This window comes from Oncorhynchus kisutch, unplaced genomic scaffold (genome assembly GCF_002021735.2).
Source record: "Oncorhynchus kisutch isolate 150728-3 unplaced genomic scaffold, Okis_V2 scaffold1198, whole genome shotgun sequence".
NCBI lineage: Eukaryota > Metazoa > Chordata > Actinopteri > Salmoniformes > Salmonidae > Oncorhynchus > Oncorhynchus kisutch.
Window position 1 is genome coordinate 60,748 of NW_022263143.1, and position 15,744 is coordinate 76,491.

The window sequence follows — 15,744 nt, forward strand, 5'->3', positions numbered from 1 at the left end:
GATTATCAGCTAGATATTGATCGTGTATTTCAGAGGGAGATTACCAGTTAGATATTGATCGTGTATTTCAGAGGGGAGATTACCAGTTAGATATTGATCGTGTATTTCAGAGGGAGATTACCAGTTAGATATTGATCGTGTATTTCAGAGGGAGATTACCAGTTAGATATTGATCGTGTATTTCAGAGGGGAGATTACCAGTTAGATATTGATCGTGTATTTCAGAGGGAGATTACCAGTTAGATATTGATCGTGTATTTCAGAGGGGAGATTACCAGTTAGATATTGATCGTGTATTTCAGAGGGAGATTACCAGTTAGATATTGATCGTGTATTTCAGAGGGAGATTACTCGTAAACTGACGTTCCCTAAGCAACCCACCAACCCCTTCCTGGAGATGGTGAAGTTCCTGTTGGAACGCATCGCTCCCGTCCACATCGACTCCGAGGCCATCAGGTAAATAAATGGTGTGTGTGTGTGGTTATATCTGCTCTCTGCTCTAGTCTAGCTGCTGAATAAGAGGTTATATAATGTTATATGTGATGTCTCTCTGCTCAGTGCTCTGGTCAAGCTGCTGAATAAGTCTATCGAGGGAACGGCTGATGATGATGAGGAAGGTGTCACACCAGACACTGCCATCCGCTCTGGGCTGGAACTACTGAAGGTATGGATGGAGGGATGAAGAGAGAGGGAGGGATGAAGAGAGAGGGAGGGATGATGAGAGAGGGAGGGATGATGAGAGAGGGAGGGATGATGAGAGAGGGAGGGAGGGGATGAGAGGGAGGAGTGAGGGGACGAGGAGAGGGAGGGGACGAGAGGGATGGAGGGAGGGGACGAGGGGAGAAGAGGGAGGGAGTGAGGGGACGAGAGGGATGGAGGGAGGGGACGAGGAGAGGGGAGGAGAGGGAGGGAGGGAGGGGACGAGGGGAGGGGGGGGACTGGTGGATGAATGGACAGATTAACTTTTGCTTGTCTTTCTCCTCCTCTTCCTTGTCTTCCACCTCTCCTCTCTTCTCTCCTCCTCTTCCTTGTCTTCCACCTCTCCTCTCTTCTCTCCTCCTCTTCCTTGTCTTCCACCTCTCCTCTCTTCTCTCCTCCTCTTCCTTGTCTTCCTCCTTCTCCTCGTCCTTTCCTCCCCCCCTCTTCCTCCTCTCCTCCAGGTTCTGTCCTTCACCCACCCCACAGCGTTCCACTCTGCTGAGACGTATGAGTCTCTGCTTCAGTGTCTGAAGATGGAGGATGACAAGGTGGCCGAGGCGGCCATTCAGATCTTCAGGAACACGGGACAGAAAATAGAGACCGAACTACAGCAGATACGATCGTGAGAGAGGGAGAGGGAGGGAGAGGGAGAGGGAGGGAGAGGGAGGGAGGCAGGGAGAGGGAGGGAGAGGCAGGGAGGGAGGGAGGGAGGGAGGGAGGGAGGGAGGGAGGGGGAGGCAGGGAGGGGGCGATTGGGTGGGAGGGAGGGAGAGACTGTGTGGATAGTTAATTTATGGGGTAAAGGGTCCATGACTGTAGTCAGTCTGTTAACCTCCTCTCCTCCCCCCAGGACCCTGATCCCAGTCCTTCATCAGAAGGCCAAACGTGGGACCCCCCACCAGGCCAAACAGGCTGTCCACTGTATCCACGCCATCTTCTGTAACAAGGAGGTCCAGCTGGCGCAGATCTTTGAGGTAACACACACACACACACACACATGAGATATTTGTCATTAGGATGATTTATTTTGGACTGTTGGCAGTTATCCCTTCTCTGCTAGTCTATCTTCTCTGCTTACAAAACAGTTCTTAGTATCATTTATAACCAAGACACACCCATCTCGGCCCCCCTCTCGACGAATAACAATCTTAGGAACAGTTCACAAAGATCCTTTTACTTGAGAGAGAGGAGTAGCCCATAGCTAGATAGCATTAGCTATAAATTATCATTCAGTTTGGTACCACATAGGACCAAAACATTACCTCATCCAATGGCATATATCAATTGTCAATTCTAGATACTCCTCAAATACACCCCCTCCTGGACAAGATCTGAAAAGACACTGAGCCTCCTAGGTCCTAGGTCATATGCTAAATCAAGATAAGGGCAACCTCAGAGGAGACATACAACACTGAGCCTCCTAGGTCCTAGGTCATATACTAGATCAAGATAAGGGCAACCTCAGGAGACATATAACACTGAGCCTCCTAGGTCCTAGGTCATATGCTAAATCAAGATAAGGGCAACCTCAGGAGACATACAACACTGAGCCTCCTAGGTCCTAGGTCATATACTAGATCAAGATAAGGGCAACCTCAGAGGAGACATACAACACTGAGCCTCCTAGGTCCTAGGTCATATACTAGATCAAGATAAGGGCAACCTCAGAGAAGACATACAACACTGAGCCTCCTAGGTCCTAGGTCATATACTAGATCAAGATAAGGGCAATCTCAGGAGACATACAACACTGAGCCTCCTAGGTCCTAGGTCATATACTAGATCAAGATAAGGGCAACCTCAGAGGGGACATACAATAGTGAGCCTCCTAGGTCATATACTAGGTCAAGATAAGGGCAACCTCAGAGGAGACATACAACACTGAGTCTCCTAGGTCCTAGGTCATATACTAGGTCAAGATAAGGGCAACCTCAGAGGAGACATACAATAGTGAGCCTCCTAGGTCCTAGGTCATATACTAGGTCAAGATAAGGGCAACCTCAGAGGAGACATACAATAGTGACAGACACATTCCCAGAAGAAGACAAGCCTCCATTCTGTCCTCCTCCCCTTCTGATATTCTGCATATCATCACATGGTTTAACAGATCCATTGACATATGAAGACAAGCCTGACCTCTCCCCTCTCTGGGCCCCTAGTGACTAAGCCCTAGCAGAGAAGAAGGGATAACTGCAAACTGCCAACAGTATCATCCAAAGAAATCATCCTAATGACAAATATCCCACATAGGCATTATTATATATATAAAATATCTAATTGATCAAATATCTAATTCTGATTCTGCCCCAACAGTCTCTAATGTTACCTCACTAATTCTGATTCTGCCCCAACAGTCTCTAATGTTACCTCACTAATTCTGATTCTGCCCCAACAGTCTCTAATGTTACCTCACTAATTCTGATTCTGCCCCAACAGTCTCTAATGTTACCTCACTAATTCTGATTCTGCCCCAACAGTCTCTAATGTTACCTCACTAATTCTGATTCTGCCCCAACAGTCTCTAATGTTACCTCACTAATTCTGATTCTGCCCCAACAGTCTCTAATGTTACCTCACTAATTCTGATTCTGCCCCCAACAGTCTCTAATGTTACCTCACTAATTCTGATTCTGCCCCAACAGTCTCTAATGTTACCTCACTAATTCTGATTCTGCCCCAACAGTCTCTAATGTTACCTCACTAATTCTGATTCTGCCCCAACAGTCTCTAATGTTACCTCACTAATTCTGATTCTGCCCCCAACAGTCTCTAATGTTACCTCACGAATTCTGATTCTGCCCCAACAGTCTCTAATGTTACCTCACTAATTCTGATTCTGCCCCAACAGTCTCTAATGTTACCTCACTAATTCTGATTCTGCCCCAACAGTCTCTAATGTTACCTCACTAATTCTGATTCTGCCCCAACAGTCTCTAATGTTACCTCACTAATTCTGATTCTGCCCCAACAGTCTCTAATGTTACCTCACGAATTCTGATTCTGCCCCAACAGTCTCTAATGTTACCTCACTAATTCTGATTCTGCCCCAACAGTCTCTAATGTTACCTCACTAATTCTGATTCTGCCCCAACAGTCTCTAATGTTACCTCACTAATTCTGATTCTGCCCCAACAGTCTCTAATGTTACCTCACTAATTCTGATTCTGCCCCCAACAGTCTCTAATGTTACCTCACTAATTCTGATTCTGCCCCAACAGTCTCTAATGTTACCTCACTAATTCGGTGATTCTGCCCCAACAGTCTCTAATGTTACCTCACCAATTCTGATTCTGCCCCAACAGTCTCTAATGTTACCTCACAAATTCTGATTCTGCCCCAAACAGTCTCTAATGTTACCTCACTAATTCTGATTCTGCCCCAACAGTCTCTAATGTTACCTCACTAATTCTGATTCTGCCCCAACAGTCTCTAATGTTACCTCACTAATTCTGATTCTGCCCAACAGTCTCTAATGTTACCTCACTAATTCTGATTCTGCCCCCAACAGTCTCTAATGTTTACCTCACTAATTCTGATTCTGCCCAACAGTCTCTAATGTTACCTCACTAATTCTGATTCTGCCCCAACAGTCTCTAATGTTACCTCACTAATTCTGATTCTGCCCCAACAGTCTCTAATGTTACCTCACTAATTCTGATTCTGCCCCAACAGTCTCTAATGTTACCTCACTAATTCTGATTCTGCCCCAACAGTCTCTAATGTTACCTCACTAATTCTGATTCTGCCCCAACAGTCTCTAATGTTACCTCACTAATTCTGATTCTGCCCCAACAGTCTCTAATGTTACCTCACTAATTCTGATTCTGCCCCAACAGTCTCTAATGTTACCTCACTAATTCTGATTCTGCCCCAACAGTCTCTAATGTTACCTCACTAATTCTGATTCTGCCCCAACAGTCTCTAATGTTACCTCACTAATTCTGATTCTGCCCCAAACAGTCTCTAATGTTACCTCACTAATTCTGATTCTGCCCCAACAGTCTTAATGTTACCTCACTAATTCTGATTCTGCCCCAACAGTCTCTAATGTTACCTCACTAATTCTGATTCTGCCCCAACAGTCTCTAATGTACCTCACTAATTCTGATTCTGCCCCAACAGTCTCTAATGTTACCTCACTAATTCTGATTCTGCCCCAACAGTCTCTAATGTTACCTCACTAATTCTGATTCTGCCCCCAACAGTCTCTAATGTTACCTCACTAATTCTGATTCTGCCCCAACCAGTCTCTAATGTTACCTCACTAATTCTGATTCTGCCCCAACAGTCTCTAATGTTACCTCACTAATTCTGATTCTGCCCCAACAGTCTCTAATGTTACCTCACTAATTCTGATTCTGCCCCAACGGTCTCTAATGTTACCTCACTAATTCTGATTCTGCCCCAACGGTCTCTAATGTTACCTCACTAATTCTGATTCTGCCCCAACGAGTCTCTAATGTTACCTCACTAATTCTGATTCTGCCCCCAACGGTCTCTAATGTTACCTCACTAATTCTGATTCTGCCCCAACGGTCTCTAATGTTACCTCACTAATTCTGATTCTGCCCCAACGGTCTCTAATGTTACCTCACTAATTCTGATTCTGCCCCAACAGGTCTCTAATGTTACCTCACTAATTCTGATTCTGCCCCAACAGTCTCTAATGTTACCTCACTAATTCTGATTCTGCCCCAACAGTCTCTAATGTTACCTCACTAATTCTGATTCTGCCCCCAACAGTCTCTAATGTTACCTCACTAATTCTGATTCTGCCCCAACAGTCTCTAATGTTACCTCACTAATTCTGATTCTGCCCCAACAGTCTCTAATGTTACCTCACTAATTCTGATTCTGCCCCAACAGTCTCTAATGTTACCTCACTAATTCTGATTCTGCCCCAACAGTCTCTAATGTTACCTCACGAATTCTGATTCTGCCCCAACAGTCTCTAATGTTACCTCACGAATTCTGATTCTGCCCCAACAGTCTCTAATGTTACCTCACGAATTCTGATTCTGCCCCAACAGTCTCTAATGTTACCTCACGAATTCTGATTCTGCCCCAACAGTCTCTAATGTTACCTCACGAATTCTGATTCTGCCCCAACAGTCTCTAATGTTACCTCACGAATTCTGATTCTGCCCCAACAGTCTCTAATGTTACCTCCACGAATCTGATTCTGCCCCAACAGTCTCTAATGTTACCTCACTAATTCTGATTCTGCCCCAACAGTCTCTAATGTTACCTCACTAATTCTGATTCTGCCCCAACAGTCTCTAATGTTACCTCACTAATCTGATTCTGCCCCAACAGTCTCTAATGTTACCTCACTAATTCTGATTCTGCCCCAACAGTCTCTAATGTTACCTCACTAATTCTGATTCTGCCCCAACAGTCTCTAATGTTACCTCACTAATTCTGATTCTGCCCCAACAGTCTCTAATGTTACCTCACTAATTCTGATTCTGCCCCAACAGTCTCTAATGTTACCTCACTAATTCTGATTCTGCCCCAACAGTCTCTAATGTTACCTCACTAATTCTGATTCTGCCCCAACAGTCTCTAATGTTACCTCACTAATTTCTGATTCTGCCCCAACAGTCTCTAATGTACCTCACTAATTCTGATTCTGCCCCCAACAGTCTCTAATGTTACCTCACTAATTCTGATTCTGCCCCAACAGTCTCTAATGTTACCTCACTAATTCTGATCTGCCCCAACAGTCTCTAATGTTACCTCACTAATTCTGATTCTGCCCCAACAGTCTCTAATGTTACCTCACTAATTCTGATTCTGCCCCAACAGTCTCTAATGTTTACCTCACTAATTCTGATTCTGCCCCAACAGTCTCTAATGTTACCTCACTAATTCTGATTCTGCCCCAACAGTCTCTAATGTTACCTCACTAATTCTGATTCTGCCCCAACAGTCTCTAATGTTACCTCACTAATTCTGATTCTGCCCCAACAGTCTCTAATGTGACCTCACTAATTCTGATTCTGCCCCAACAGTCTCTAATGTACCTCACTAATTCTGATTCTGCCCCAACAGTCTCTAATGTTACCTCACTAATTCTGATTCTGCCCCAACAGTCTCTAATGTTTACCTCACTAATTCTGGATTCTGCCCCAACAGTCTTATGTGTACCTCACTATTCTGATTCTGCCCCCAACAGTCTCTTAATGTTACCTCACTAATTCTGATTCTGCCCCAACAGTCTCTAATGTTACCTCACTAATTCTGATCTGCCCAACAGTCTCTAATGTTACTCACTAATTGATTCTGCCCCAACAGTCTCTAATGTTACCTCACTAATTCTGATTCTGCCCCCAACAGTCTCTGTTACCTCACTAATTCTGATTCTGCCCCAACAGTCATCTAATGTTACCTCACTAATTCTGATTCTGCCCCCAACAGTCTCTAATGTTACCCTCACTAATTCTGATTCTGCCCCCAACAGTCTCTATGTTACCTCACTAATTCAGATTCTGCCCCAACAGTCTCTAATGTTACCTCACTAATTCTGATTCTGCCCCAACAGTCTCTAATGTTACCTCACTAATTCTGATTCTGCCCAACAGTCCTCTAATGTTACCTCACTAATTCTGATTCTGCCTTCTGATCCATTCTGTCCTCCTTCTGATATTCTAATTCTGATTCTGCCCCAACAGTCTCTAATGTTACCTCACTAATTCTGATTCTGCCCCAACAGTCTCTAATGTTACCTCACTAATTCTGATTCTGCCCCAACAGTCTCTAATGTTACCTCACTAATTCTGATTCTGCCCCAACAGTCTCTAATGTTACCTCACTAATTCTGATTCTGCCCCAACAGTCTCTAATGTTACCTCACTAATTCAGATTCTGCCCCAACAGTCTCTAATGTTACCTCACTAATTCTGATTCTGCCTTCTGATCCATTCTGTCCTCCTCCCCTTCTGATATTCTAATTCTGATTCTGCCCCAACAGTCTCTAATGTTACCTCACTAATTCTGATTCTGCCCCAACAGTCTCTAATGTTACCTCACTAATTCAGATTCTGCCCCAACAGTCTCTAATGTTACCTCACTAATTCTGATTCTGCCCCAACAGTCTCTATGTTACCTCACTAATTCTGATTCTGCCCCAACAGTCTCTAATGTTACCTCACTAATTCTGATTCTGCCCCAACAGTCTCTAATGTTACCTCACTAATTCTGATTCTGCCCCAACAGTCTCTAATGTTACCTCACTAATTCTGATTCTGCCCCAACAGTCTCTAATGTTACCTCACTAATTCTGATTCTGCCTTCTGATCCATTCTGTCCCCCTCCCCTTCTGATATTCTAATTCTGATTCTGCCCCCAACAGTCTCTAATGTTACCTCACTAATTCTGATTCTGCCCCAACAGTCTCTAATGTTACTCACTAATTCAGATTCTGCCCCAACAGTCTCTAATGTTACCTCACTAATTCTGATTCTGCCCCAAAGTCTCTAATGTTACCTCACTAATTCAGATTCTGCCCCCAACAGTCTCTCATGCTAGCTCACTAATTCTGATTCTGCCCCAACAGTCTCTAATGTTACCTCACTAATTCAGATTCTGCCCCAACAGTCTCTAATGTTACCTCACTAATTCTGATTCTGCCCACAACAGTCTCTAATGTTACCTCACTAATTCTGATTCTGCCCCAACGTCTCTAATGTTACCTCACTAATTCTGATTCCTGCCCCAACAGTCTCTAATGTTACCTCACTAATTCTGATTCTGCCCAACAGTCTCTAATGTTACCTCACTAATTCTGATTCTGCCCCAAACAGTCTCTAATGTTACCTCACTTAATTCTGATTCTGCCCCAACAGTCTCTAATGTTACCTCACTAATTCTGATTCTGCCCCAACAGTCTCTAATGTTACCTCACTAATTCTGATTTCTGCCCCCAACAGTCTCTAATGTTACCTCACTAATTTCTGATTCTGCCCCCAACAGTCTCTAATGTTTACCTCACTAATTCTGATTCTGCCCCAACAGGTCTCTAATGTACCTCACTAATTCTGATTCTGCCCCAACAGTCTCTAATGTTACCTCACTAATTCTGATTCTGCCCCAAACAGTCTCTAATGTTACCTCACTAATTCTGATTCTTGCCCCCAACAGTCTCTAATGTTACCTCACTAATTTCTGATTCTGCCCCAACAGTCTCTAATGTTACCTCACTAATTCTGATTCTGCCCCAACAGTCTCTAATGTTACCTCACTAATTCTGATTTCTGCCCCAAACAGTCTCTAATGTTACCTCACTAATTCTGATTCTGCCCCCAACAGTCTCTAATGTTACCTCACTAATTCTGATTCTGCCCCAACAGTCTCTAATGTTACCTCACTAATTCTGATGTGCTGCCCCAACAGTCTCTAATGTTTACCTCACTAATTCTGATTCTTGACCCCCAACAGTCTCTTAATGTTACCCCCACTATCTGATCTGCCCAAGTCTCTAATGTTACCTCCTAATTCTATGCCCCAACAGCTCTCTAATGATTACCTCACTAATTCTGATTCTGCCCACAACAGTCTCTAATGTTACCTCACTAATTCTGATTCTGCCCCAACAGTCTCTAATGTTACCTCACTAATTCTGATTCTGCCCCAACAGTCTCTAATGTTACCTCACTAATTCTGATTCTGCCCCAACAGTCTCTGTTACCTCACTAATTCTGATTCTGCCCCAACAGTCTCTAATGTTACCTCACTAATTCTGATTCTGCCCCAACAGTCTCTAATGTTACCTCACTAATTCTGATTCTGCCCCAACAGTCTCTAATGTTACCTCACTAATTCAGATTCTGCCCCAACAGTCTCTAATGTTACCTCACTAATTCTGATTCTGCCCCAACAGTCTCTAATGTTACCTCACTAATTCTGATTCTGCCCCAACAGTCTCTAATGTTACCTCACTAATTCTGATTCTGCCTTCTGATCCATTCTGTCCTCCTTCTGATATTCTAATTCTGATTCTGCCCCAACAGTCTCTAATGTTACCTCACTAATTCTGATTCTGCCCCAACAGTCTCTAATGTTAACCTCACTAATTCTGATTCTGCCCCAACAGTCTCTAATGTTACCTCACTAATTCTGATTCTGCCCCAACAGTCTCTAATGTTACCTTCACTAATTCTGATTCTGCCCCAACAGTCTCTAATGTTACCTCACTAATTCAGATTCTGCCCCAACAGTCTCTAATGTTACCTCACTAATTCTGATTCTGCCCTTCTGATCCATTCTGTCCTCCTCCCCTTCTGATATTCTAATTCTGATTCTGCCCCAACAGTCTCTAATGTTACCTCCACTAATTCTGATTCTGCCCCCCAACAGTCTCTAATGTTACCTCACTAATCAGATTCTGCCCCAACAGTCTCTAATGTACCTCACTAATATCTGATTCTGCCCCCAACAGTCTCTAATGTTACCTCACTAATTCTGATTCTGCCTCCCAACAGTCCTTATGTTCCTCACTAATTGATTTCTGCCCCAACCAGTCTCTAATGATCTAACCTCACTAATTCTGATTCTGCCCCAACAGTCTCTAATGTTACCTCACTAATTCTGATTCTGCCTTCTGATCCATTCTGTCCCCCTCCCCTTCTGATATTCTAATTCTGATTCTGCCCCAACAGTCTCTAATGTTACCTCACTAATTCTGATTCTGCCCCCAACAGTCTCTAATGTTACTCACTAATTCAGATTCTGCCCCCAACAGTCTCTAATGTTACCTCACTAATTCTGATTCTGCCCCAACAGTCTCTAATGTTACCTCACTATTCAGATTCTGCCCCAACAGTCTCTAATGCCTAGCTCACTATTCTGATTCTGCCCCAACAGTCTCTAATGTTACCTCACTAATTCAGATTCTGCCCCCAACAGTTCTCTAATGTTACCTCACTAATTCTGATTCTGCCCCAACAGTCTCTAATGTTACCTCAACTAATTCTGATTCTGCCCCAACAGTCTCTAATGTTACCTCACTAATTCTGATTCTGCCCCAACAGTCTCTAATGTTACCTCACTAATTCTGATTCTGCCCCAAACAGTCTCTAATGTTACATCACTAATTCTGATTCTGCCCCAACAGTCTCTAATGTTACCTCACCAATTCTGATTCTGCCCCAACAGTCTCTAATGTTACCTCACTAATTCTGATTCTGCCCCAACAGTCTCTAGGTGTTACCTCACTAAATTCTGATTCTGCCCCAACAGTCTCTGTTACCTCACAAATTCTGATTCTGCCCCCAACAGTCTCTAATGTTACCTCACAAATTCTGATTCTGCCCCAACAGTCTCTAATGTTTACCTCACAAATTCTGATTCTGCCCCAACAGTCTCTAATGTTACCTCACTAATTCTGATTCTGCCCCAACAGTCTCTAATGTTACCTCACTAATTCTGATTCTGCCCCAACAGTCTCTAATGTTACCTCACTAATTCTGATTCTGCCCCAACAGTCTCTAATGTTACCTCACTAATTCTGATTCTGCCCCAACAGTCTCTAATGTTACCACACTAATTCTGATTCTGCCCCAACAGTCTCTAATGTTACCTCACTAATTCTGATTCTGCCCCAACAGTCTCTAATGTTACCTCACTAATTCTGATTCTGCCCCAACAGTCTCTGTTACCTCACTAATTCTGATTCTGCCCCAACAGTCTCTAATGTTACCTCACTAATTCTGATTCTGATTCAACAGTCTCTAATGTTACCTCACCAATTCTGATTCTGCCCCAACAGTCTCTAATGTTACCTCACTAATTCCGATTCTGCCCCAACAGTCTCTAATGTTACCTCACCAATTCTGATTCTGCCCCAACAGTCTCTAATGTTACCTCACTAATTCTGATTCTGCCCCAACAGTCTCTAATGTTACCTCACTAATTCTGATTCTGCCCCAACAGTCTCTAATGTTACCTCACTAATTCTGATTCTGCCCCAACAGTCTCTAATGTTACCTCACTAATTCTGATTCTGCCCCAACAGTCTCTAATGTTACATCACTAATTCTGATTCTGCCCCAACAGTCTCTAATGTTACCTCACCAATTCTGATTCTGCCCCAACAGTCTCTAATGTTACCTCACTAATTCTGATTCTGCCCCAACAGTCTCTAGTGTTACCTCACTAATTCTGATTCTGCCCCAACAGTCTCTGTTACCTCACAAATTCTGATTCTGCCCCAACAGTCTCTAATGTTACCTCACAAATTCTGATTCTGCCCCAACAGTCTCTAATGTTACCTCACAAATCTGATTCTGCCCCAACAGTCTCTAAGTTACCTCACTAATTCTGATTCTGCCCCAACAGTCTCTAATGTTACCTCACTAATTCTGATTCTGCCCCAACAGTCTCTAATGTTACCTCACTAATTCTGATTCTGCCCCAACAGTCTCTAATGTTACCTCACTAATTCTGATTCTGCCCCAACAGTCTCTAATGTTACCACACTAATTCTGATTCTGCCCCAACAGTCTCTAATGTTACCTCACTAATTCTGATTCTGCCCCAACAGTCTCTAATGTTACCTCACTAATTTTGATTCTGCCCCAACAGTCTCTAATGTTACCTCACTAATTCTGATTCTGCCCCAACAGTCTTTAATGTTACCTCACAAATTCTGATTCTGCCCCAACAGTCTTTAATGTTACCTCACTAATTCTGATTCTGCCCCAACAGTCTCTAATGTTACCTCACTAATTCTGATTCTGATTCAACAGTCTCTAATGTTACCTCACTAATTCTGATTCTGCCCCAACAGTCTCTAATGTTACCTCACTAATTCTGATTCTGATTCAACAGTCTCTAATTTTACCTCACTAATTCTGATTCTCCCCCAACAGTCTCTAAGAGCTTTAAACACCTGGATTGTAAATGATTAGCCCATGTATAATTCTTCAAGCTCTGTCCAGATGTTGGGGATCATGGCTAGACGGCCATTTACGTCTTTCCATAGATTACAAACGGGTTAAGTTAAACTGTAACTCGGCCAACTCAGGAACATTCAGTGTCTTATTGCTAAGCAACTCCAGTGTAGATGTGGTCTTGTTTGTAGATTATTGCCTGCTGAAAGGTGAATTCCTCTCCCAGTATCTGGTGAAAAAGCACTGAACCAGGTTTCCTCTAGGATTTTGCCTGTTCTTAGCTCTGTTCTGTTTATTTTCATCCTGAAAAACTCCCCAGTATTTGCTGATGACAAGCATACCCATACCATGATGCAGCCACCAACATGCTTGAAAATACGGAGGCAGTTATTCAGTGATGTGTGTGGAAACCCCCTCTCCTCTCCCTCCTTCCCCCTCCCTACCTACCCAGCCTCTCTCCTCTCCCCAGCCTCTGTGGTGGCTGCATCATGGTATGGGTATGGGTATCGGCAAGGACTAGGGAGTTGTTCAGGATAAAAGATACTGGATGGAGCTGAGAAACGGCAAAATCCTAGAGGAAAACTTGGTTCTGCTCTCGCCCCTCTCTCCTCTCCCACAGCCTCTCTCTCTCTAACCACCTCTCTCCTCTCCCCAGCCTCTCTCTCTAACCACCTCTCTCCTCTCCCCCAGCCTCTCTCTCCCTAACCACCTCTCTCCTCTCCCCCAGCCTCTCTCTCTCTAACCACCTCTCTCCTCTCCCCCAGCCTCTCTCTCTCTAACCACCTCTCTCCTCTCCCACACAGCTCTCTCTCTCTAACCACCTCTCTCTCTCCCCCAGCCTCTCTCTCCTCTCCCACAGCCTCTCTCTCTAACCACCTCTCTCCTCTCCCCAGCCTCTCTCTCTCTAACCACCTCTCTCCTCTCCCCCAGCCTCTCTCTCTCTAACCACCTCTCTCCTCTCCCCAGCCTCTCTCTCGTAGTCTGAACGCTGACGTCCCAGAACAGTTGATAACCCCCCTGGTCAGTCTGGGTCATATCTCTCTACTGGCTCCAGATCAGTTTGCCTCCCCCATGAAGGCCATCGTGGCCAACTTCATCGTCAAGGACCTGCTCATGAATGACAGGGTGGGTTTTGGGAGCGAAGACACACACACACACACACACACTGACACAAAAATACACACACACACACTGACACAAAAATACACACACACACACATTGATCATGAATACACAAAAATACACAAACACTAATCATTAATACACGCACTGACACACACACACACACACACACACTGACACACACACACATAAATCCATGTATCTACACACCGATGCTAGTGCTTGGGTCACCTAAAGACAGGGATTGTAAAGAGTGTGTCTCCAGTCTGTAGGAAACAAAAATGGGAAGCTGTGGACATCTGACGAAGAAGTTTCTCCTGAGGTGCTGGCTAAGGTAACTACACTCTACATATCTCTCCTGAGGTAACTACACTATATACATATCTCTCCTGAGGTAACTACACTCTACATATCTCTCCTGAGGTAACTACACTCTACATATCTCTCCTGAGGTAACTACACTCTACATATCTCTCCTGAGGTAACTACACTATACATATCTCTCCTCCTGAGGTAACTACACTCTACATATCTCTCCTCCTGAGGTAACTACACTCTACATATCTCTCCTGAGGTAACTACACTCTACATATCTCTCCTGAGGTAACTACACTCTACATATCTCTCCTGAGGTAACTACACTCTACATATCTCTCCTGAGGTAACTACACTCTACATATCTCTCCTGAGGTAACTACACTTACATATCTCTCCTGAGGTAACTACACTCTATACATATCTCTCCTCCTAAGGTAACTACACTCTACATATCTCCTGAGGTAACTACACTCTATACATCTCTCCTCCTGTGGTAACTACACACTATACATATCTCTCCTGAGGTAACTACACTCTATACACATCTCTCCTCCTGTGGTAACTACACTCTATACATATCTCTCCTGAGGTAACTACACTCTATACATATCTCTCCTGAGGTAACTACACTCTATACATATCTCTCCTGAGGTAACTACACTCTATACATATCTCTCCTGAGGTAACTACACTCTACATATCTCTCCTGAGGTAACTACACTCTACATATCTCTCCTCCTGAGGTAACTACACTCTATACATATCTCTCCTGGTAACTACACTCCACATATCTCTCCTCCTGGGGTAACTACACTCTATATATCTCTCTCCTGAGGTAACTACACTCTACATATCTCTCTCCTGAGGTAACTACACTCTATACACATCTCTCCTCCTGAGGTAACTACACTCTATACACATCTCTCCTGAGGTAACTACACTCTATACACATCTCTCCTCCTGAGGTAACTACACTCTATACACATCTCTCCTCCTGAGGTAACTACACTCCACATATCTCCTCCTGAGGTAACTACACTCTATATATATCTCTCCTGAGGTAACTACACTCTATACACATCTATCCTGAGGTAACTACACTCTATACACATCTCTCCTGAGGTAACTACACTCTATACATATCTCTCCTCCTGAGGTAACTACACTCTATACACATCTCTCCTCCTGAGGTAACTACACTCCACATATCTCCTCCTGATGTAACTACACTCTATACATATCTCTCCTGAGGTAACTACACTCTATACATATCTCTCCTGAGGTAACTACACTCTATACACATCTCTCCTGAGGTAACTACTCTCTATACATACATCTCTCTGAGGTAACTACACTCTATACACATCTCTCCTGAGGTAACTACACTCTATACATATCTCTCCTCCTGAGGTAACTACACTCTATACATATCTCTCCTGAGGTAACTACACTCTATACACATCTCTCTCCTGAGGTAACTACACTCCACATATCTCTCCTCCTGAGGTAACTACACTCTATACATATCTCTCCCCTGAGGTAACTACACTCTATACATATCTCTCCTGAGGTAACTACACTCCACATATCTCTCTCCTGAGGTAACTACACTCTATACATATCTCTCCTGAGGTAACTACACTCTACATATCTCTCCTGAGGTAACTACACTCTATACACATCTCTCCTCCTGAGGTAACTACACTCTATACAC

The 15,744-nt window shown here is 43.7% G+C and overlaps 1 protein-coding gene across 1 annotated transcript in view; it reads left to right on the plus strand.

The window, feature by feature from the left end:
- Positions 1-14,134, plus strand: part of LOC109886933 (sister chromatid cohesion protein PDS5 homolog A-like) — a 66,895-nt gene extending 52,761 nt beyond the window's left edge. The window contains 6 exon segments of the mRNA XM_031817915.1: positions 341-456; positions 559-664; positions 1,161-1,321; positions 1,550-1,673; positions 13,557-13,715; positions 13,978-14,134. Of these exon segments, the coding sequence (XP_031673775.1) occupies positions 341-456; positions 559-664; positions 1,161-1,321; positions 1,550-1,673; positions 13,557-13,715; positions 13,978-14,079 (768 nt within the window). The 3' untranslated portion in view covers positions 14,080-14,134.
- The last annotated feature ends 1,610 nt before the right edge of the window (positions 14,135-15,744 follow it).